The sequence below is a fragment of the Patiria miniata genome, unplaced genomic scaffold, assembly GCF_015706575.1.
Source record: "Patiria miniata isolate m_02_andy unplaced genomic scaffold, ASM1570657v1 HiC_scaffold_5, whole genome shotgun sequence".
Lineage (NCBI taxonomy): Eukaryota > Metazoa > Echinodermata > Asteroidea > Valvatida > Asterinidae > Patiria > Patiria miniata.
In genome coordinates this window covers 20,030,101-20,055,349 of record NW_024037072.1, presented here as the reverse complement: position 1 = coordinate 20,055,349, position 25,249 = coordinate 20,030,101, and the positions used below count along the sequence as shown (strand labels likewise).

The 25,249-nt window shown below is 38.7% G+C and overlaps 3 protein-coding genes across 6 annotated transcripts in view; 2 read left to right on the top strand and 1 right to left on the bottom strand.

Moving 5' to 3' along the window:
* The first annotated feature begins 327 nt into the window (after positions 1-327).
* On the top strand, positions 328-3,662 carry LOC119740440. Its single transcript, XM_038215754.1, has 3 exons — positions 328-609; positions 1,675-1,850; positions 2,123-3,662. Exons 1-3 carry the CDS (start codon positions 499-501, stop codon positions 2,235-2,237), a joined length of 402 nt encoding a protein of 133 aa, XP_038071682.1. The 5' UTR covers positions 328-498; the 3' UTR covers positions 2,238-3,662.
* Positions 3,663-6,459: 2,797 nt separating this feature from the next.
* LOC119742203 (iron-sulfur cluster assembly 2 homolog, mitochondrial-like) lies at positions 6,460-12,026 on the bottom strand. Its single transcript, XM_038218248.1, has 5 exons — positions 11,933-12,026; positions 8,918-9,047; positions 8,303-8,424; positions 6,886-7,088; positions 6,460-6,640 (listed from the first exon to the last, which is right to left on the bottom strand). The coding sequence occupies exons 1-4, from the start codon at positions 11,980-11,982 to the stop codon at positions 6,914-6,916; spliced, it is 477 nt and encodes a 158-aa protein (XP_038074176.1). The 5' UTR covers positions 11,983-12,026; the 3' UTR covers positions 6,460-6,640; positions 6,886-6,913.
* Positions 12,027-12,225: 199 nt separating this feature from the next.
* LOC119741030 (calcium-independent protein kinase C-like) overlaps positions 12,226-25,249 on the top strand; it is a 77,524-nt gene continuing 64,500 nt past the window's right edge. For all 4 annotated transcript variants that reach the window (XM_038216623.1, XM_038216621.1, XM_038216624.1 and 1 more), the window contains exon 1: positions 12,226-13,039. In XM_038216623.1, coding sequence (XP_038072551.1) covers positions 12,665-13,039 — 375 coding nt within the window. In that variant the 5' untranslated portion in view covers positions 12,226-12,664. The remainder of the gene's footprint in view (positions 13,040-25,249) is intronic.

Below are 25,249 nucleotides of genomic sequence, written 5' to 3'. Positions count from 1 at the left end.
CCCACCCAACTTAGAATTTAGTGGAAAGCGAAACATTTCAGTCTGAAACACATCAGTGGTTGCCCCTCCATAGCAGAAAATGAGGCTAGTTGCGCCAAGGGTAGGGCCTATTATCTACAACCACGAACGGTGTATGCCTCCGTATTCGTGCGCATGCAGATCGCACCCCAACGCGCGCTTATAAAGTAAACATAACTACACGTGTACTAATTACATGTAGCCATGACAAAAAGATATTAATAACATCTTCAATAAAATACGTGTACACAAAAACGTCATTGCTGCATGCACAAGCACCCTTGAAAAATACCCTTACAAAATTCAGTTACACGTGGCATTCAATATGGTTGTTGCCAATACCAAGCTTTTTTTAAAGCTTTTAAACATCACGCGACGTGGACATTATTACTTCCACGATTTTTGTTGATTAATGACAGTATCAAGTGAAACTCCATCCCGAGTAGACGAGGATTTTGTTGGTCCGGCGTAAATGTCAAAATGCCGCTACTGAAATTTATCACCAACGTACCGGAGAGTCACATGGCGTGCGACCTGGAGTTAAAATTGTCCAGTAAACTAAAGGAATGCATCAGTCAATGGAAAGAGCAGGTAAATTCACTGACACATTATTCAGAGAGGGTATCGTGGTTTTTTCAGTTGTGATAAAATTGTAATTCCTTTGTGAAAATGTTTCCATTTTACCATTCTATGGTAAGCTGGTGGGTGATTTCTTGTTTTGTTTCGATAATGCAACATCCATTGTCGACGATATTTCCACATCAAAAGAGTTACAATAACAAACATTCACACGAAACACAGCATTTTCCAAACTGTGTATCGTATGGCGTAATAGCCCCGGCTACAAAAATATACATCAATTTGGTGGCTTCCGCCTTCCGAACCCTAACCGAACAAAAAGAAAAGACCCAAGTACGATCAGAATACAGAAACGATTTCAACTTACAAGTATATGTAGAATGAAGCTCGGTGGGATGATGTTGCTGATCACATATCGTTTTGAAATGCATCTCTTAATTTACTTTGACGTGAAATGCACATCGAAATAACGCCACAAATATGGTGATATATAATCGGGAACTTTTTTCAGAGCCACTCCCATGCTAGCATCTTTCAGCCAATCTCACTAGTTGTACTTGAACTATACTTCTTACTTTTATATCTCAATATATCGCTTAAATATTTTGTCTTTGTCCACACACAAAAAATCCTCGCCACTTCCGATATTAGAGGAGTGATACCGATACTATGATAACAAATATTATGATAACAAATGATATTATTGTTTTCCGAGATGTACATTTTTCCTTATCATTAAGAAACAAAGAATAATTAGAACTATATTTTGGATGCTCAGTGTGGTATATTATGGTTTTACCATTTGTCTAGGGTGAAGTAAATGTTCTAAAAAACCAGGTTTGAAAGAGAATCGACGATGTATTGTGGTAAAAAATGGCAAGTAAACTAAATTTACTTCAAAACATCAGCATTCTATAGTTACTAAAGATTACATCTTTCTTACATATTACATGTGCACCTATAGCTAGCTACACTTTAAATTAAAATTGGCTCTATAACCAAGACTGATTTAATGACAGAAATGTATTAATTGGCATGTAGAGATTTTTTCTACCTCGATTTCTCACATTCTTACAGTATTTCACCGTATGGCTGTTGCCCGGGCAACGCATCATTAGAGGCAGAGACAACTCGCCCAATGCAATCATAGAGATCTATTGTTGTGCAGCTTTCTACGACGCAGAGATTAACCGGAAGATAACGCGTCTGCTGATTGAGTTTGGCAGTAATGAGCTGGGCATCCAACAAGACAGGTATGTGGCTCATAAGGAAAGACCCAACCTGACTGCCGCATAAAAAGCTGTTCTCCACAAATCAAAGAAACAGAAGCCCATTTACATTATTTGGACGGCAAGGAAAATGAGGGGACGGGTTGTTATCAAAGCCAATGTTTGCGTTCAACGTCGCGCGCACTTCCCAGAAATTGCGTCGGGTCCCTTTCATGTCATTCCGTCCACCTCTGTGGTTGCTAACGAAGATGACATTTATAACCAGATGTATCTTTGATTTTGTCTTTCGCATGCAGGATGTCCGTTTTATTGTATCGGCCCAGGACAGATTGTGTCGGATTGGCAAACGGTACACTCGTCTCTGATCTGGTTTCTGAGCAGAGCTCTCAAACTCTACCAACGTGGGAATAAGACTTCAAAAACCAGCCCCCCCCCCCAAAAAAAAATTGTTACCTCTGCCAAGGAGGTTATGTTTTCATCGGCGTTTGTTGGTTGGTTGGTCGGTCTGTCTATGAACACGATCACTCAAAAAGGCATGGACGGATTTGCATGAAACATCTTTTAGGGGTGGTCCTTGGTACAAGTAGAAATCGATTATATTTTGGAAGTGATCGGATCTAGGTCTGGATCCAGGATTTTAATAAAAGATTCTTCACCAATTTTATGCGAGTATTTCTTTTGGGTGTACTGACAAAATGGCGGGGAATTGTTTAACCTTTGCGGAGATTTGCGCTCTGTGAGTGCTTTCTAGTACCTAGCTCGGCCAAGGAGGTTATTTTTTTCATCGGCGTTTGTTTGTTTGTTGGTTGGTTGGTTTGTCTGTTGATAAGATAACTCAACAAGTTTTGGATGGATTTTGCCTACATAAAAACGTTTTTAGGAGTGTGCCTTGATACAAGTACAAATCGATTGGACTTTGGTGATCTGGATCTTGGTCTGGATCCAGGATTTATTTTAAAGGATTCGTTCACCATTTTAATATGCGAGTATTTCTTTTGGGTGTACCAACAATATGGCGGTGAAATTGTTCAGCCTTGGCGGAGGTTTGCGCTCTCTGAGTGCTTTCTAGTTACTCATGTGATGACTACATAATACTTACTGTTTTACATGGTACCTGCAGATGCAAATGTTTGCATTGCCTTCTTCTAATGAAGCTGTCTAGTTCCAAACAACTGGCAATCTAGACTTGAAACTTCTCCAGCTGCCAAGGAGTGGTATTTTTTTCATACATGTGGAAAATAGTTTGTAATGAGTCCTTATCAGTACTGGTGTCGTGTGAAATTGGGACACCATGAATACAGCCTCATTGGTTGTATTGCGCATGCCTTGGTGAAGATAATTAGTACAGTGGCATGTCACGGGTTAGAGACCATATAAAGTAATAGGGACCTGATTTTATAAGAGTCCAAAGTTCATATAACATTGTCTCCAAGCAATATCAGTGGGGGATATAGAATTTTCTTAAGGAGGTGGCTGGAATTTTTAAAGGGTGGGTGTTGGGCGTTAGATGAAGGATTGATGTTGCAGTCAACGTAACAAAGAACTTAAGGCAATGCACCAAGTTTTGCAATATTGAGTAGCCTAGTGACATTTGATGAGGACTCAAGGAACAATTTTTCTATGGTGTAAAAAATTAACATTGGTCAGTCTGAGCGAAGGGGGGGGGGGGGTGGGTTGTTAGCCACCCCAACAAGCCCCTTGGGCCAATCCTTGAATAGACTACCTTGTGATCGCATCCAATGAGACATGTCTTGAAAAACATTTCACTTATTAATATTTCATTTAAAGAAAAAAAAGGGAAATATTTCCATACCTGGACATCACTCGTCACCCTGTGCACAAACCCTAAAAGGCTGGTCTGAAAATTTGTAAGTGTTTTCTCAGTACCCAAATGTAAATTCTTCAATATTTTCCCTGCTAAATTTGACCTTTTTTTAGGACATATTAACACTCTCTGATGGCTGATAGGTCACTGCAGGGAAAAAAAATTGATGGCCAGGTATGGGAATCTTTCCCAAAAAAGATTTCATTCAGCTCTTCATTTCGATATGTCACTCAGTTCGATATTCTGATGAATTGAAACATTTTGCAGGACATAGAAGTTGAAAGCTCCTGTGGATTCCTGTTGTTAAAGATTTGTTTAAGAATCCGTAACTCAAGAGCAGGGACTACCCACTGATGGTGCTAAGTAAGGTCACACAAGTAATAATCATCCAAGGAAAAACGGTTGTAGTTAACATATATTATCTCATTTTATTTATGTACAGTTAGTAAGCCTTTGTAGCAACATGTTAAACTCGAGCATAAACAAGAACATCAACAGATATGAATATCAACTTTCGGTGTTGTACATCTTAAACACATTGTTGATAACTTAATAAATTCAATAAGAGTCCATTCAGTGAATTATAAGGTTTTATTTCCAAAACCTTGGTATAGTTTGGGCTACATGTTCATTTGTTACAAATACACTATATCACGCAATAAATATACTGTGTTTTATCCCTTGCTCATATATGTTGGTGTTTGTTAATTTGTTCCCCGTTTTTTTTAGGGGAGGGTGTTTTGGGGTTTTTGCTCTTTAAAAAAAAAAATTGTATAGATATGGTGCACCAACATGGACCGACTCTTGTGTTTCTTCACTTTGTATCATAAAAAGTGTGCAGCGCAATCATCTCGTATGCAAAAGCCTCATACCTAAGTTGCTTATCATCTCTGGCTTAATGGTTAATTCCTAATTAGCACCAAGGCAAGTGCGCCTCTAATTCCTTTTGTGTGAAGGATTACGAAAGGTCTGCAATGTCGTATGGTTTAGCGCTAACAACCTCTGTTTTCAATGCATGTGTGAAGCTGGTCTAGAATTCCAAAATCTTTATATCCTAATTTGGAATTACAGCTGATAGCCTACTGCTATAGCCTCACATCTGATATAGCCTCACATCACACCATGCGGCTGCAGCCTATTGTTTACCAGGTAACAGTTTCCTGTTGGCAAGTTTGCAGCTCAATGTTTACAGTAACTTGCCTTTGTTGATCCATAACTGTTAACAGTTATCTTGACTGCTGAGCTATAATTGGATTAGGTACAACCATTGGACAAAAGCTCAGTCTCCACTCACTTGTTGATGTCAAGTTGGTTAACACCTTTGCCAACCAAAACAATACGGTAAACATTAAGCCTACAACATTCACAATCTTGCGGTGACTCCTGCTATAGTTACACCATGTACCTTGGTACCCCATTCTCTTTACTCTTTAAGTTTCCACATTCAGGATGAACACAGTGATGTCATCTTTAGGCAGAAGCTTTAGGTTTACATCTCAATAAGCCTCTGTACTGATGATGTCAACTTTTTTTTTTTACATGGGCCTTATTCACGAGTCGGCCATATTGAATTGAAAGTGAGGTAAAAACCTAATTCTTTGAGCTTGCGAAGATAAATGAAAGCAAGTTAATTTCTAATCAATTCCAGTCCGCTTCAATGAATAATTTAAAATTAAACAGTCTCTAATGTTTAAAGCCAGATTTAAAAAAGAAGACAGTACCAAAACAATGCCTGCATAAATAAAAAGTCTGGTGCCACCCCATTCAACAGTTAACAATTAATGAAATACTTTGGGGAAACTCAACAAAAATGGCCAACTAATTGTGCATAAGGCCCATGTGCGCTTTCATATGGCAGCCTGGTGGGAACAATGGTTTCGTAGCCCCATAGAAATGCATACGAGTAATCAAAATGTGACTGTCATTAGCACAGGCACAAATACTTGGCACACTTGTTTCTCTCTAAATATAATTTAAAGCCTGGCAGGCAATCAATCAACATAGCAAACCTGTATTTAATGTTAACAAAAACTGCTACACTGAATTAAACTTTAGGTTGATCATTTGTACAGAAATCCCAAAATGGTCAAGCGACTGCCTCAAGTGGCATAACATATAGCACTAGCATCCAGAGGAGTCAAAAAAATAAATATGGACAATGCCAACAAACAGTTTTAAACATTCCTAAACCAAATTGGGATTTTCCACTATTTTGAAATAGGTCAGAGTCATGGATATTAGCACACAAAAAATGTTACTGTGTGAAATGAATTTCATATGCTTTTGGTATTAAATGTGACCCTGTAATAGTTCTGCAAGTATCAAAGGGGATCAATGGCATATCAAACAAAGTTCCGTCTCCCTTTTTGTTTCCTTCTGTAATGTGTAAAACTGCTGAAACATGCACTAGAAGTTTGGCCAATGATAACCCGGGAGTTAATTATGTAAATGTGTTACAAAATAATACAGGTCATAAATGAGGTCTAGTTAGACAACACAGATTCTTGTGGAAGTTAAAATTATTCTCCCCATGCTGTTTTCAAGTTTCACCCCGAAAAATTGATTTTGTTTTGAAATTGCTATTTGTTTCTAGCAATTTTCACTTTTGACCGAGACATAAACCAACAAGAAATTCCCCACATTTAGTTATGCAATAATTACTTTACAAATTTGGAAGTATTTGCAGCCCAACAATAATTCAGCCATATATTTTGTGCCTTGTGGGTAAAAAAGGTTACTCAAAATAAATGTACAGAGTGTTGAAAACGTCAAAAATGGAGAAAAAAAAGTAGTTTTTTCCTGTTTCAATAAAAAGTTAAAATTGAATCTGATACAGACACATTACCCAAAATCAAAACTGGCCAGCACATTTTTCTGGAGTATCATTCAGTGTTTTCAACATGCAACACAATGAAGATGAGATCATTCCGATTTTGCTGGATTCCAGGGTCTTCATACAGGAAGAGCTGGGGGCCATGAAAATGTTTGCCTGAAATTTGAGGAATGGAGGAAACGAAGACTTTTTTAAACAAATGTATGGTGCCAATATGTGATTCACAATTTGAAAAAGCCTGAAATCCGGCAATTACAGAAGCACTTACACCGTAAAACATGTACAGGTTTGATTAAAGTAAACAAGGATTTAACTATGAGAAGGAATGCATGCTATTCCATCAACTTATAAAAATAAAGATCACATCAGTGAGGGGCGAAATCCAATATTACAAAACGCACCTCATTTTAGCTATCAACACATCTTCCATTATAACTTGAGGGAGAAAGAGACACCACATGAGCAGCCGTTCTCAGACATGGGGATATTGGTGATCCTGAAGGCGGAGCGAATTAACTCCTGGTGGAAGTCCACCGTTGCACCCTTGATGTAACCCAGAGATACCTCGTCCACTATCACCTTCACACCGTCTCGCTCAAACACCCTGTACAGGGGGAGTCAAAATGAAAGTGACCGGGATTAAAAAAAAAAAATTCTTAACAGTAATCAAAATTGATACACCAATGAAGTATGTCTTAAAAGAGCATGTTCTTCCACTCATCTGAAAAAAAAAAGAATTACTAAAATTGATCCATGCCATCAGAAGTTATGCATGTTTTACTAAAAGAACCCATTTTTATAGCTGTCCATGGAATGCCATTGGAAGCTATTGAGCTTAATAGTGAGAATTACAGATTACACACAAGCATTCAAATACCAATGGGACTTTAATAATTGAAAACAAGACTGAAACATTATTTTTACCGTCAGATTTTGTGTTTTGAATAGGAGAAACTCTTTTTATTTCTAAAAAAATTGATGGTGATTTTTGTATGTTTTCCTTTGCAAGTTCTCGTTCATTCATCGAGGTGGGAAAAACGTCCATGTTTCATTCTACTCAATGGGTACTCGTCAGTTCTTAGAATGGTAGATGATCAGTGGTGGACAGCCAAGTTTTGTGATCTTTTATTAAAATAGACAACTTGGGAATAGAGTATGCAAACTACGTGAAATTTTAATTTAAAAGTCAATAAGATGTACCGTACTTTATCCCTTTGGTATTTTTTTTCTGAAATGGAGCAAGCCAAATATCTTTAAAATATTTTTCAAATTCGGTCATTTTCTTTTTGACTCACCCTGTTGATTTGAGATTCAAGCATCGGTCAGTTCTTTTTTCCCCTTTGAAATTCTAACTACATTTGCAGTTTTTTTTTAAATAAACCACCACAGGAAACTGACAAGGTGCGTTATAACAACTTTAAAGTTGAACAAAGAAATTGACTGAAAATCTACAGCTAAGTGAAATGTAATTCAACAAGAGCGAGTGCACAATAAGCTCTGGCCCGGTTCCGGAATGTCTCACTTCAATAGACGCGCATGCGCATCGATCGAGACAAAGGGGCGTGTTTCAAAAACTTTCGCCAAGAGTGCATTTACTGACAACAGCATTGCATTTGGTCAATTTTTGGTCAATTGGTAGTTGTATTTTATGGGAAACTTAGGGGGCTCGTTTTTGGTCAATTTTCCGGGTACCGACCTATCGACCGACGGACCGACCACGAAATGACATGTAGAAGCTCCTGCCAGGACTTAAAAATGGGGTCTAGAATGAAAAATTTCCAAACATTATTTTTTTTTTATTTTTTTTTATTGTGTTACCTGTCTTCTTCAGTGATGTTTTGTTGCGAGTCCAGTTGAAATTTGCACTGAAACCCCGAGCAGCCGCCTCCCTCCACTAAAACCCTCAGATGCTTGTCGCCCTCATTAATCCTGGAGAGTTGCTGGTTTCAACAAACAGAGGAACTAGGTGTTACCAATCTTAAGACTGGCCACGTGACGGGCTCTCGACCAATAGGAATGGGTAAACTGTATTAGGTATTTATGAATAATTTTTTCAATTGAACAAAGAAATTGACTGGAGCGGGGTTTGAACCTGCGACCTCCGGATTGCCGTTCCAGTGCTCTACCAACTGAGTTATCCAGCCTTATGTCGGCGTTTCCCCATTCTGTCAATGTCTTTGTTCAAGGGGTGCTAGTTATTTTTTGCCATGTCGCCAGGGATCATGCCCAAAGTCATGATGCTAGCAACATTAGCAATGCTGCAAACCTGGGAAATAGCAAATGGGGATCACTTAGAGAGGATACGGTTTTTATTCTAAATACATGTACAGTCTAATTCTGAAAAGAAGTATTATTCGCAATTTGTGACCTCAAGGTTTCCCCTTCTCTAATATAAAAAGCTTCATTTGAATCAAATCAAGTTTTTTTTGTTACCTTCACACAACTGTCGGTGATGTTGATAGTGTCTTCTGTAGCTTCTGCTTCGGTACTTGTACTTGCTGAGAACTGTTTTGCTAATGGACTGCTCCAGCAAATTTGATGCAACCTGTAGCCTCTCAGAACACTGGAAATGAATAACATAAAAAGTAGCATTTCATCAGAATTTTGGGCACCAAAAACCTGTTCCGTCACTGGCCTTCAAAAGCATCCCACTTCGGATATAGAATATAGTATCCTGACACCATTTTTTTTTTCAGCACAATCTCAATGATGATAAGTCACTGCATAATGATAATTGTGTTGGAAAGCATGGTTTCAGAAACTGAGAAATATTTCCCCGACAATTTTAGGTAACAACAAATAAGCATCAGAATGCTGCATTCTTTCCTGATAGTGATACCACTGTTTGCAATAAAACAATGACCTTTCTAGTTTAGTACAGAGAACCTTTGTGTTGAAAAAAGTCTGATGTCATGGACATCATGACTTCCATGTACTTCTGAATACCGGACACTGATGATCCTACTCCATTAACTCTAACTCCTTACTGAGTTTTACTAAGAACAGTCCCAAGTCCACCGAAATCCATCCCTGACTCTGCTTCACATAATGCTTCTGGACCCAAACTACCAAAATCCATCATAAAATCTGCTATAGGTGGAGTTGATGGATTTTGATGGACTTGGTACCAATGGCTTGCATACCAAAATCCCCCCAAAAGGGGGATGGATTTTGATGGAGTTGGGAAGGTTAAGTTTGTGTCTCAAGACTTCCTCTGCAGTGTGAGCCACAAAGCGATGCATGCTACCGTTTGTGAAAAGTTGTGTTCCCTGAATTTGAAATCTAGACTGGTTTTTATTTACTTAAATATCAGTCACATTAATGTGGCAAACACTGACTTATTTTGAAAATTATATATATTTGAAACAAAATACAACATAGAAAACGAAATAAGGGAAGTTTCAACCATAAATAAAAGTTAAAAAGATGCCTTGATCCCTCTATGGGGCATGAGTAAAAAAAAAGAGACGAGCAGGATAGGTAGCGGGCAGGACAAGAAAGTGGTTTATTTGTTTACTTGGCCCAAAACTGCTACTTTAAAACAGGTTAGAAAGTCACATTTTCTTCCTAAATTCTGATCAAAAATTATAGAAACCTAGAGTTAATCTATATTAAAAAAAGACTGCTTGAGGCTTCAAAAGTCATTTCAGAATTGCGGAATTTAATAGTAATATAAATAGATCTGTAGATTTGACAGAGTAGAACTAGTACTAGAGTAGACCCGTGAACGTGGCTATATACATAGCCACGCTTCAGTCTATAGTAAAAACACTCTATTGTGATCCGCGGTTACTAAGATGGAGTGACCGGTTTAGCCGAATTTCGGCTACATTTGACAGAATAATTGCATACAAAAATGAGTTGTACAGAAAATCAGCAGAATATTTTTTTTGGCAGAATTATGAAGATGAATGAAAAATGAAAAAGATTAGAGAAATATGGCACATTTGGTTTGAAAAACCTTCATTTATTGAAAGATCCCTGAAACAAACCCTTGCACAATGGACCATCAATTATACTGGGCACATGCTGGGTGATTTGACAGACTTTCGAAGTGGATTTAGCAGAATTTTATATGGTATTACGGTCAGCCTGCCATGTAAGACGGTTAGTCGGGTACCCACTGGTGATACTCCAACCGTTTTGCGCATGCGGAACTCAGGGTACCAGAGTTTCATGCCTGGCTCAGATTTCTGATCATTTTGAAACATTCGTTGTGGCAAAGTTGTGCCGTATTTTACATCAAATTTCTTGGCAATGACAAATCCAACACTCGCGTATATTCACAGGAAGCCCAACAAGTAAGTGATTCACCCATGTGCAAACTTATACATGGTTATATGTAGCGGATCAAAAGATAGAATGCTTTCGGAAAAAATTCCATACTCGGACGTCACTTTTTTCAATTAATTTTCTAGCGCCAAAAGTTACATCTTTTATGGTTATTCCTCCACTTTCCCTCCTCTACTCTCACCCTCTCCTTTCCTTAATTTCTTTTTATTAATCAGTCAGTTACTTCATCGGGATTCGAACCTCTGATGCTTGCTTGATACACGAGACTCTTAACCGCTAGGCCGCGCACGATCGCTGTTGCAATCATCAATCTTTGGACGTATTTGAAGTACCATTGAAATAAACTAAATATTTATGAGAAAATAAATATTCATAATGACGTATTGCACTATCATTGGCAGGCTCATGCGACGTCATGGTTGTTGATGTCACGTGTATAACGTACCGCTGTCTTTTCAGCCACTACAATCAGTTTTTACCGGCTGCTTCAAGTTAGTTCTGCACGACGTATGCATCCAAAATGTGCTCTAAAAACACATTTTGAGTACATTTTTTTCACCTTTACACAGCTTCCTGGATTTCTTTTGGTTCAAATGACAAGGTGAGGTGACAATAAATATGTTTGGCAGCAGATAAATTGACATCCGAGTATGGAACTTTTCCCATGCTTTCGCTTGTATTTACCCGAGGGAAGCGCGTGGCGTTGTATACAACGCCACGTTCACGGGTCTAGTACTAGAGGTGTCCTAAACATGCTAAAGCATGTAAAGTTTAAAATCATAGTTCAAATTACCAATAGTCATGATAGTACAACAATGAGCGAAAAGATTATCACTAAATGATATATTGAATGAGGAAGAATCAAATAAAAGTTTTAAGTAGGTCACTCACTCACAGCCTGAGCATGCTGAGTGACAGCCCCCATCGGTTTGTGCACTGTCTTTGCCAACGTTAACCGGACATGCCGGAATGGAACAAGTTGGCAAGAAAATTCGTCGTGCACTGCGATCTCGAAAAGTAAATAAATCTGCATCTGGCCCTCGCCAGCTGATTAGGTGAGTTCAAACATACGAAGCCAGGGTCCAGGGATAATGAACGTAACTGATGCCACTATGTTCTAACGTGAAGGATGAGGAAACCCACAAGTTTGCCTACCTTCCCACCGCGAGTCTCGTTGCACAACACTTTCTTATGTACGCCGCCATCTTGTTTGTTATGATATCGCAATCCGCAATCCGCAATACCAGCTGCACAACATATGCATGCAGTACAGTGCGCACACGTAGCACACTATTTTGTTACATACATCCGCGCAAGGTATTCCCGCGTACGACTTTTAACGCAATGATGGCACGTACGTACATGCGGAGTAAGTACGTGACGTCAGAGTCATGCTGTACGAAAACTCTGCGGAGGCTTTGCACATACGATCTTTGCTTGCATTACCAAACGCACCGGTACTTAGCCCAGATCCAGCATCTACATAAGGATTTTTAAAAGCAATGTCCCTGAGCTGAATTGATACAGTGAGCTCAGCATCCTCCAAATTTGTCAAAATTTTGTATTGTAGAAAAATTGAGAAAAGTTCACTTCCGATAATATTACAATGTCCAGCACAATTTGCAAGGTCACCCAGACGCATTGTGGGATCGCATAACAAATTTCCTCGTCTGCGGCCGGCTGCAGATGCAGACTAGACGTACATGTACTGTATGCGAAAGCTAGCCTCTGTATCCATCAAGTCCATCTGTCAAGCATGAATTTACAAAAATAGAAACGTTTTGTGCAGCAAATTTGCCGGCACACCGGCCCTGTTGTCTATGTCTGTAACATGCAGGGGAATGAGTAGTTATCTGTTCGCCATTTGGGAGATAAACTGTGGCCAAAATGGTGGTTTTTAACGGCACAATTCGGATGCGAGTGTGCGAGGCGGTGGACCTGAGACCGACCGATTTTTCCACCAGACACAGTGTAACATCGAAGGATTCGAAGAAGGCAGCGGCCAATGTGATCGACCCGTACATTATCATCACCGTGGACGATCAACATGTCGGCACGACAAGTATAAAGCAAAAGACGGTCAAACCGTCGTGGAATGAAGACTTCGATGCCAAAGTTCAAAATGGCGAGAATGTTTTACTTACAGTTTACCACAGCTCCATCATTTCTTCCGATGATTTTGTGGCGAATTGCACGGTGGCGATTGAGGATCTCTTGCAAAATGGCGTGAATAAGAATGGTGCAAGCATTTCTGACATTTGGGTAAGGATACCATTGGACTTGAATTGAGGCGAAACCGTGGGATTTTTATTTCTCAAGCATGTCAAGTGGAATTTTATGAAAGATTGTGAGCGTGAGAAGATGAGACATTTACATGTTTGTAAATTTAAGTTAACATAAAAAAAATGAGCAGTGATGGAAAAAAATATAGAAGATCATGATGAACATCATGAAACTGAAAGAGCATGAAGAGTGCTGTGCATCTTTCGTTTGAGGACGAAACTTCAGACAAAATGCCTGACAGCCTACAAATTGCATTAATTACAAAAATATTTTGTTTTTAGGACTGGGCATTTCCCCAAATGTGAGAGAGAGTTGTATGTACGTACCTGTTGCGAGTGTTGGCATGGTAGGCTAACCACTAACCAGTAACTCTGCAACTAAGTGCTGTGATCTGTGAAGTGTTGAGTTTGTATAAAATTGCAGGGGATGCATGGATGGCTAATGTTAGATGTAAAAAATAATCAGGCCAAGTAAAAAAATAAAGCAATTTCTCATCCCCGCTTTTTTTTTTTTTTAATTCAAATATTTGCAATATATTGTGCAAAATATTGTCAATAATTTGCAAACCAGGCCTATTTTGCTTCCAACACAATGGTAGCTAGGTATGTAGAAAGTCGTTTCGAAACAATAGTGTCAGCAAAATAGTCAATGAAATTGAAGATTCCATTCCCTCATTGAAGAAAATTCCCATATCTTGGAAAGAAGAAAAAGCTCCCGCCTCCTTCATTTAAAAAAAAAAAGGCCGGACGAGAAACTATACAAGTATGTGTTTTACTTGGCCTTAATATAAGGGCGTTATAAAGACGAGAAAAACGTCGAAGGAAGCCAGGCAGTCACCACATGCATGATGTATTTTAATTACAAAAAGTCAATTGCAAACTTTAATTTAAAATTAATTTTCCTTCATTCATCAATGTTACTCCCTGACGATAGCATCATCCTAGTCCGAGTAACTTGGACCCAACTTATCGCCTTTTTTAACATTTTGACATGGTCTGGCGATAGTAAGGTCCAAGCTAATACCGCGACCTAGACAACACAGTCCCAAAAACCAACATTTTCCAACAAAAAACATCAGATTTCACCTTCAAAACGGCCTCCAAATTACTAGATATGCCACCTGAGGTACAAGTAGACATCGATAATTAAGATGGTTGTACTGAAGTTTACTTACGATCCGGAAAAAAGTGAAATTTTCCGTTCATTTCGGAGAGCTCCCCTCGCGATCTTGAACACGTTAAATTTCCGATCGTATTTAATGTTTGAACGACGCGATTTCTTCTACATGCCCAGCGTACATTCGATGGTCCCCGTATCCCGAGTGCGATTCCGTTACCGAGCGCGCGCAATGCATCGATTATGATAATGAGTAGACTGGATCACGTTTGTAAACACATGTGCATTTCAAACGATAATAGGGAGTCGGGAACTAGCGCAGCTTTTATGGCGGGTACCAGTTCAAGCTGGTTCCCGATTCCCTTTTACAGTTCGAAATGCACATGTATGTGTTTACAAACGTGATCATTATCATAATCGATGCATCGCGCGCGCTCGGTAACGGAATCGCACACGGGATACGGGGACCATCAAATGTACGCTGGGCATGTAGAAGAAATCGCGTCGTTCAAACATTAAACACGATCGGAAATTTAACGTGTTCAAGATCGCGAGGGGAGCTCTCCGAAATGAATGGAAAATTTCACTTTTTTCCGGATCGTAAGTAAACTTCAGTACAACCATCTTAATTATCGATGTCTACTTGTACATCAGGTGGCATATCTAGTAATTTGGAGGCCGTTTTGAAGGTGAAATCTGATGTTTTTTGTTGGAAAATGTTGGTTTTTGGGACTGTGTTGTCTAGGTCGCGGTATTAGCTTGGACCTTACTATCGCCAGACCATGTCCAAATGTTAAAAAAGGCGATAAGTTGGGTCCAAGTTACTCGGACTAGCATCATCCCAACTATAGTTGGGACTTCCAAGTTAGGATTATCGTTGTTCCAAGGCACGGTATTTGTGTGCAAATGCATGCTGGTGTGCGCGTTGAGCGTAGCGCGTATTGTTCCCAAGAGCCAGTAGCTACAGAGTTGGGTTCAAACATTTTGTGAAGGGGTGGTTTGGAAGAGAGAACTACATTTCCCACCAATTTTGTATTGAAATAGCGGTACATTTTAACTGCAAATCAAATGACAAGGATAATAGATGTCAGTTATATAATAAAACAAATATTGAGTGGCTTTAAATTGTGAAATGGGAGGAATATTATCGCTCGGTAAAATCTGGACTTTTCCATTTTACTCAGCTTCGCCTCATGAAATAGAAAAGTCCAGATTTTACCTTGCGATAATATTCCTCCCATTCCACTCTGAGCCACTCAATATTTGTATGTTATTTGCTTGTTGGGACATATAGGCCTAACACCTTCTATAATTTGCATGATTTGCTATTGTTTTAAATTGATGGGTATCAGTGAGCAAAATATGATTGACATGGAACCTGGTACTCAATGCTTTCACACAACTCAGTACTGTCATGCTGTTAATTGATGTGTCAATGCTACAGTACATGGTGGTATTTTCTAAGAAGTGCCCTCGGTTTACACACCAAGACAATGTCAAAAAATCTTTTGAATGCCTTTATAAGGCCAAAAAAAAAATATTCGATCTTTGGTCAGACCAAAGTTCCGGAATTGACGCGGCCACGCGACATTTTTTTTTTTTTTTGCTTTTTTTTTTTTTCTTCAAGCTTGGATTGTACAGACAAGGTGGGGTACTATTTTGTTTTTTTGGTGTCCTCATGTACATGTACATTGGTGTCCTCCATAATTTGCCTTGGTGCTTTCGATCATTTGCCTTGGTGCAATTTCCCATTCCTTGGTGCTCTTTGGTAAAAAAATTGAGGAGGTGCGGAAATAGAGGGCGCTGTTGGAGCTACCGCGGAACATTTTGGGGAAAAAAAGATCAATGCGCATGATTAAAATCGACGCGCGCGCTGACCAGAGACCGACTTATTTTTTTTTTTGGCCTAATTAATGCAAAATTTTGTTTTCAGCACACAACATTAACACTGCCATGAAATTGAATTGTACAAGTACAATTCATGCATCGACTTTGCATCATGCATTCTTGTGTCACATCCAAAATGAACACGGATGTTATCAATAACATTTGTGATTTGATTTAACCCTTGATAATGATATGTTCTGCAGAACAACCCCAGAGCGATATGTACACATAATTAAATGTGAAAGGTTTCACAATTCACTTCCAAGTTAATGAAGGGCGGAGATTCTGAATTGAGTTTTACCAGCTGTCGCAACTTTATGCATGGAGCTTATTTTGATGTAAAGTCCACAACACATTCAGTATGCATAATAATTAATGTTACACCCCAACTATGGCAATGTCCCAATTATAGATGGGACAGTCCCAACTATAGTTGGGACAGTCCCAACAATAGTAGGTGAATTCCTAACTATAGTTGGGACGATCCTAACTGTAGTTGGGATGATGCCATAGTTGGGGGCATAACAACTGTAATTGTCTCAACCTCGTCCCCAGTGCTTACTTTATTTCCAACCTAGTTTCCAATAGTAAACCCTGGATAGGAAACTTTCTTCCTGCATCCTGATTCGATACGGCAATTGGCTAGTAATGGATTTTTGTCGTGTACTTGGTGTTGTTATTCACAACGTGCAGTACGTGTTTTCGCGATTATTCGTCCACGCCTTCTCGAAAATACTCATTTCCTTCCCAATTTGTTCATATTAATATGAAATGTGATACTACATGTTGTCTCGGTAAGATCGTAACAATTTAATTAAATAAATCGTGTTTTTCGTAACTCGCGCCATGCTCGCGCTGCGACGAATTGACTCTGCTTTTACCCCAGACACCACATACAAAAACAAACGCAAATGTGACGCACAAGCAGGCACCAGACTATTCCTCATTTGCATACGTGTTCAAAAATCTTTACATGCAAATGATCCAATACCAGGGTGAGAGAGCAGGTAGTGATGGGCGCGTACTGCTTGACACCCTGGGGTCGAGGTTGCAATTGTCTCTACGTGTTTTTCTGACTCTAGCTGTCTTGCTTTTTTCCGAAAAACCATCTTCAAATGGTTGCACTTAGGGGCCTATAGAACCCGAGAAACTGTTGGTTTTTTTTACTGTGGTACCACTACAAATCCAAATCTGAATTCATGGACACGTGCATAAATTTACTGGTACCCAGTACATAGATTTGGGTTGAATTGTTAATGGTAGTTTTGCAAATTTTAAAGTGCCATAGGAATATGTTTTGTGCATAAAAAGTACCATTGTATCTACCCTTTCATGCAACAATGTATGTTATGTGTAGGCACATGTCAATGTGTAAAATTGAAATGAGCAGTGCGTTTACATGATGGAGTTTTTTTGTGTGAAACAAAATAATTGAAAAAACATAATTTTGTACAGTTTGACTATGAGCATCTGTCTAGTGATTGATAACTTGTAACCTACATTTTTCCCTCCCCAGGAAGAAATGATATCATTTTTTTGGCCTGACTCCTTTTTTATGGATTGGAGGGAGGGGTGGATGAGGGGTATGAGGTAATGCTGAAGACACATATCACCATGGAAACATACATGTAGTTACCACTGATACAAAGCATCATCCATACTTGTCGAAATTGTGATAGTGGTTGCATACATGTACATGTACATGTACCGTATACGGTACATGTACACTTGCGTTGTAATTCTTAATGGTAATATGCATACATTGTATACATACCTGTACATGTATGTACAACATAAATTTGTTTTTGCTGTAATTTTCAGAAATGGATGGATTTTGGGGTTAATATTTTATAGCAAATATTGTTACACTGACCTGTTTAAAGGTTTGTGTTCATAGATGTTGGAAAAACCAGGGGGGAAAAAATCTGTTCTTGCAGTCTGATTCCCTGACCCTACTTTAGACAAAACGGAGCAAGTTACAGACGTCAGGGCAATTGTCAGGTCAGGGAAGCAGACTAGCTGGCTTGCACCCATTCACTGATGTGTAACCGATTGCAAACAACATGTGGACTAACTAAATTTGATAAATTGGGGGCAGTCAGTTTTTTTCCCATCATTGGACATTGCAATTTGATACAAAAATTGCACTTTCCTTGAAAATGACAGCACACAGGATGCTTGAGATTATTATTCACTTAAAGGGAATATACATCATTTGCTTTTGATGTAATTTTCAGAAATGGATGGAATTGGGGGTTGGAAATATATAGCAAATATAGTTACACTGACTTTTTTGAGGTTTTGGGTTTGAAAATGCTATAAAAACCAAGAAAAACAATCATTTTCCTGTAGTCTGGCTCCCTGACTCCATATAAGAAGAAACAGAGCAGTTTACATACATTGGGGAATTGTAAGGTCAGGGAACCAGTCTAGCTGGCTTGTACCCGTTCATAGGTGTGTAATCGATTGCAAACAAGTGCGATGGTCAATTGGGGCTGGCAAGCATTTGAGAAAAAAAACAGTTTTTTTTCCAACGCTGGTCGGCCAACCAGCGTTGGAAATTGATACAAAAATACCACTTTTCTTGAAAATGACAGTATACTAGGTGCCATGATTTTACAGGATGCTTTACACTGTCATTCACTAACAGTCCAGCAAGGTACACGTATTTCAAAATGATTTGGTAGTTTTATTTTTTGATGTTTGCAAATGTTGTATTTTCCCTTTAAAGTCAATGTAAGGCATTTCATAATTAGTAGGCCTATTTTTGTTGTTGTTGATGTTTTCAGATGTTGTATGTACCTTTAAAATATGTAGGCACAATTCATCCTGGTGTTACCTAATTAGGACCAGTATACTGTAAGTCTTTATAGACCTTGCATTGCAGGTACCGTACATTGTATCGTAGAGGGGGTGCTTTGTTATTTTAATTGAGTAACAATTAATGCACACAAGGTTTGGTCATGTCTGTCCAAGTGATATAAAACCATTGCCCTCTGACTCCACCCTAATGCATAAGGGCAATTCCACGGTTACTCACGTTACATTTTTGATGTAATTTTGAGTTTCCTAGGGCTGTAATTACCTTACTGAAAAGGTTTAATAACTGTTATCCCCATGGTAGATAGAGTAGACCTAGACCTACATGTACCTAAGCACCAAAGATGACATCCAGAAAAATGGGTTATGTATGATAAACAAGACGCACAAAATCGGTTACTCACATTACGAAAATGTAACGTGAGTAATCGTGGAATTGCCCATAAGGTCTGTTATATATGTAACTGTACATTGTGGCCATTGCATTGTATCAAGTACATGTATGTATGTATGTACAATTGTGTGTTTTTTTCCTGATTATGCTGGGTGTATATATATGCACACTTACATAATGTACACGTAGTCACGTACAATGTACAGTGTGTACGCCTAGCACAGATACATGTGTAGAGCCTGACATAAAATAGAAGTGCATGCACGTATGCAATTATCTTACAACTGTCATGTTAACAAATCACAGTTGATTTTTAAACACAGCATCTTTTCTAAATAATAGTGCCTGTAAATGTTTAAATAAATAATAACAGTTTATATGCAATTCCTGCCCGATTGGTTTCAACACTCATTCTGATCAGTATGTTTTTCTGCAGTAATTTTATTGATGGACAACAAAATTACACGAAGGTTGGCAGCGTGCACCGCGTTCCTAATCTGAATTTTATTGATTTTCTTGTGGAGCTACTGAGCAGCAAGGGCATCCTGCATGCACATGTTTACACATGTGCATGCATCTTGCACATATATCAAATGTGTTGTTTATATGTGCATGTCTTAAGAGTGTCTTGTATCATATCTACAGGGTGAGTAAACAAAGTGAAACCAAAATGTCGGGACTATTATTTCATTGAAGATCTACATGTAGCACTTTCAAAATCTAGGATATGAAAGCCCAATTCATATGCTATCTTTTAGTACAAGAATCATTCAAATCACTCATGTACTTTTCAAGTTACGGAGTTTTAAACACACCCACCATTTTAAGGTTCTGTCCACGGATCACAAAAAAGGTGTGTGTTCTTTCAGGAAAACGAAAGCATTTTACACATCCCTATGTGATTTGTTTTCGTTTTGCTGAAAGAACACTCAATTTTTTTGTGATCCGTGGACAGAACCTTAAAACAGTGGTTGTGTTTAAAATTCCGTAACTTGAAAAGCACACGAGTGATTTGAATGATTCTTGTACTAAAAGAAAGCTTATGAATTGGGCTTTCATATCCTAGATTTTGAAAATGGTACATGTAGAACTCTAAAACAATACGTGTAGTCCCGACATTTGGGTGTTTTTTTTTTTTACTCACCCTGTATTTCTCTCAGCAGAATATATGGCACTCTCAAATAATTTGATGTTTGTATTTTTTTTGTTGATCTGTACAAGTTTAAACTATTTACTTCCACTTTGTGAATTCACCCACACCCATGGATGCAGAACGTCATACAGACTAATCGCTGACAGCTAAAAAAAAAAATTAACCCTGACTACTGACTAGCACAACGTACAATGGGTAATTAGTGTCTTAATGATGTAACATACATTTCTAAACAAAATACTGGCAGGCCACTTCTGGTTGTAGCATTGTAGATACCGGTATGTTGCGCGGAAATGAATACAGCACTTTTTATGAGGTGGAAGGTCTAAAAAAAACACTTGAGCTTGAACAATAAAAGAAGGTTGAACCGTTGAATTAAAATACCATGTACTTGTACATGTACACATGTACATGTATGTATTATTGAGTCCCAAAACTGGGGTCTACCCGATGTTCCCCAATACAAAATGTACCTAAATGTACGGGTATGTTCCCAATACCTATGCTCCCCAAAATCCTTAGGGTTAGGGTTAGGGTTGGGGAACACAGGTATCAAGGGGAACATAGGTATTAAGGGGAACATACTGTAGATGTATAGACAATTATCGTGTTGCGGCCATCTTGATATTTTCCCATTCAAATCAACGTAACCAAAGCGAGGCTGGAAGGAAAAATAGTCTGGTTCCTTTTTGCACAAAAACCATTATCATTCAGTACTGTTATTGGATACAGGAAACATGACTGAAATGGTGGCAGCATGATAAAGGTCTGTTGGGGAGTACAAGTACATGTATGCACCCCCAAAACTGAAGGTATTGAAAACATGCAATACAAGAAAATATACTGCCACCTGAAACAACCAGTCCAACATCCCTTCGGTACTGCATCACTGAACAGTGCCAAAAGAAACATCTGGCATGTCTGGTACTAGTCTCTATTTCTACACATTTCTCCATAGGCAGCCACCAGACTAATGAATGAAGAGGTCGATCTTTCAAACAAATGGGCCATGGTTGGACATGTACCGTACCAGTCTAGTCTCTAGCCTCATTTTGATATCACTTGACTTCCCTCTCATGTGCAAAATATTGAGGAAAAGTCTCCTTTCAAAATTGAACTGAGTCTTCAAACTTGGTTGGTGATTTCACCAACCAAGCTTGAGGACGTTTTCTTTGCCCAATGAAAATTTTGGAGAATTTTGCTGGCTAAAGAGTGAGTTGGCCTGATTTTGTTTCGGATCTTTTTCAGCACTCATGGTCCCAGTCTGCATTATTATATCATGGAGCTCCATGATTATATGCACCAAGGTAGAACTATTTTTTAGGTGCTGCTGCCGATGTTTAACCTCACGGCAATTGACCTACCGTATCGCCGTTTGCGAGTTAGCCACGCCCCTCAGACAACACATCTGATCGGTTGTCAGAATACTAATGTGTAATGACAGAAATTGGGAAGCCATAAATCTTTCTTGTTTTGTTTGTTTTGTTCCGGTACATGTAAATGTATTGCAGTGTTGTACACATACAATGTACATGTAATTTTATGACTGCACACCTCGAACATGAACATGTTACAGTGTACAATGTACATAGTAGGCCCTATTTAACAATTGTTGACTGGTGTGATGTGGGATATAACGTTTTGAACACCAGGGACACATACTTCGCCTCGGGTGCTATGCACCCCGAAGGTGTTCAAAATGTCATGTCCATATCACACCAGTCAACAATTGTTTTGTTATACCTATGTCTTGGATTTTTGGGATTTTGATGTAAAAATCACGAAAAAAACAAACAGCAGTAAACACAACAATCACGACAATCTAATGGCAACTCACATGCATGTCGCATGCTCAAAACAGCTGATAGTCTGCTCGAAACAGCTGATAGTTTTACGTGTGAAATGCGTATGTATGCGTATGCGTACACGTACGTACGTACCGTACGCACAAAGTCATAGCACACTCCCTGTGGGATATCACGTGCGTGATATCCCACAGGGAGTGTGCTATGACTTTGTATAAACTAAACATGTGATCGTTCTAGACCAATGAAAATACAGTATTCAAGACAGAGGTATAACAAACATGTATGACCCCCCCACACGCACACGTATATTTGTACATTTATACAGGGGGTAGGTACATGGTTGTACACTGTACAGTTTGCATGTACATGTATTATGGATGTCAAATACTGTTGTACAGAACATAAAGTGAAGCTATGTGTGTACATGTACACAGTTGACATACACGAACGTGGCTGCATATATTCAATTAGGGAGGGTTAGCTGCAGCACATAATGAGCAAACGGTGTGGAAAGTGCAATCTTCACATGTACATGTATAACTTTAGAATTGCAACGCATAAAATGTGTATTAAATCATTGTTGCATTCAGGGTTGGTAAAAGAGCAGTTAACCCTTTCGTTTAAAATATCAAAAAAACAAATTTTCAAAATGCTTGCTGGATATGAATAACGGAAGAAAATCTGTATTAATTCTCAAGTTATTCCATACAAACATGCCATTTTGAAGAAAGCACATGTTTTATAAGAAAGTTGATGTATTGAACACTTACAATACCTGGGACAGTTTTCCTGACTTTTCCTATCAGTCAGGCGTTCCTCATGTTGGTGGTTTTAAGCTGCCGTTAAAACTGTAGGATCATTTGCATTAAAGGGAATGTACATCATTGGCTGTTGCTGTTATTTTCAGAAATGAACTACAATGTATTTGAGGGGTTAGTATAATAGATCAAATATTGTTACACTGACATGTTTGAAATTTGTGTTCCAAAATGCTGGAAAAAACCAAGAAAAACAAAAATGTTCAAGTAGTCTGGTTCCCGGACTCCACTAAAGATAAAATGGATCAATTTATAGATGCCAGAAAATTGTAAGGTAAGGGGATCCAGTCTAGCTGGCCTGCACCTGTTCATGAACATGTAACCAATAGCATAACAAAATTTGGACTGAAAAAAGGGTAAATTTGGAGCAGAAGTCGAAAAATAGTTAGGTTTTTCCAACGATGGTCGGCCGACCAGCATTGGAAATGTATACAAAAATACAATTTTCTTGAAAATGACTTCACACCAGTTGCCATAATTATACAGGTTGCTTTAAACTGGCATTTACCAACATCCTAGTGAGGTATTTCGTAAAAACTTGGTAGTTTTATTTTTCGATGTTTGCAAATGTTGTACATGTATATTCCCTTTAATCACAAACGTAACCTAGCGAAATATTATCAAAAATGATACTTGGATTAAAGATACCGGTACCTTCATGCTCCAGGATGTCACTGGCTCTGCCTCAACATGTTGACAGTGGTTGCTGGAGGATTTTGCAGGGTTGAGGCAGTGGTCACCCCTCCAAGGACCACATCCAAGAAATAACGCAGGATTTTGCAGGATTGAGGCTGTATGCAATTTTTACATGGAGGCAGTTGAAGGATTTTGCAGGATTTAGGTTGCATCCTAGCAAAAATGCCTTAGAAGGAGAACTATGAGGTACCGGTACAACATTCTGGGATACCTCAACCATTTAACGTGAATATTTTTACGTTTGAGCTGAAAAGGCTTACATTAATATTGGGGGAAATGGACTTTATTTGTAACTCAAGAGAAGTATAATGACTGAGAAAGTTTGTTAATGTCAAATTTAACAACATTGCTTGAAATCCCCATAAAATTGTTTCACCATACACCTGAGCGGTATGCAAATATCCCTGCTATTTTGAAACATTGACCAACTTGCAAGACTGGAAGTTAATCCATTACACAAGCCTAGAGAAACCTGTGGATAATGGTGGAGAAAAAAAATTGATGAAATATTCAGGTTTAGAGGTGGGGGAAATCCTAGCCATATAATCAGGGGAGAACTCCTAGCCATATAATCAGGGGAGAACTCTCAGAAATCAGAACCAAGAAGGAACTGAAAACTAAACCATATTGGTCTGGTTTATAGAAAGAGAAAGAAAGAGAACCACTTAACCAACCCGTCTTCAACAATTCAAATAATAAGCAGTTTTCTCTGTACTTGTACATTGTAACAGTATGGGTATACTACAACAGTAACGGTACTTTATAATGCATACTGTATTGTGAGCAAGATTACATTTGCCCTCAGTGCTGTGGGCAAGACAAGTGCATAATTTGTCGATATTGGAGAACTGAAAATTGGGCTGCATGATCTAAAGGAGGAGAGTATTGAACTGGACAAGACCTGGCCCCCGAAAAGCTTGCCAGAAGATTTCGACTCTGCCTTCACGATCATTATCATAATGAAGGAACATTAATGTACAAGTATGTTGATCCAGCATGGCAGGTAATGACTCGGAACGGGTGCGGTGCATGGATAGTAACTGCAGGCTAGATCAGTTTCCATTAGATTGATGTTGTACATGTAAGTCTGGTTCTGAAATTGAGATTTTTTTTTTTTGGAGAATTCTTCTCGGTTAATTTGATGTTAATCAACGTGTTTGTACATGTTTTTATGCATTCACATCATACATTTTGTACATTGAATGCCATGATTGCCATCGTTGTAAAAATGTTTTGGGGAAGATGTTGGAATATTCAGACCACGTTGCAGGCACTTTTGAGTGCCGGCCCGACGTTTTTGATATCTTTGTATCATATTTATTACTAGGCTTTGGATGCGTGTAGTGCACAGATTTACCGATATGTAGGTCATCCGTGTGGTCCTAAACGTTGTACACAATGTGTAGACAGCGCAGATATATCGCGTGTGAATACATGAATAGTAAATTGTCAATTGCACAGTTTTTTTTGCTGATGTTATTTAATCCCGTTTGATTT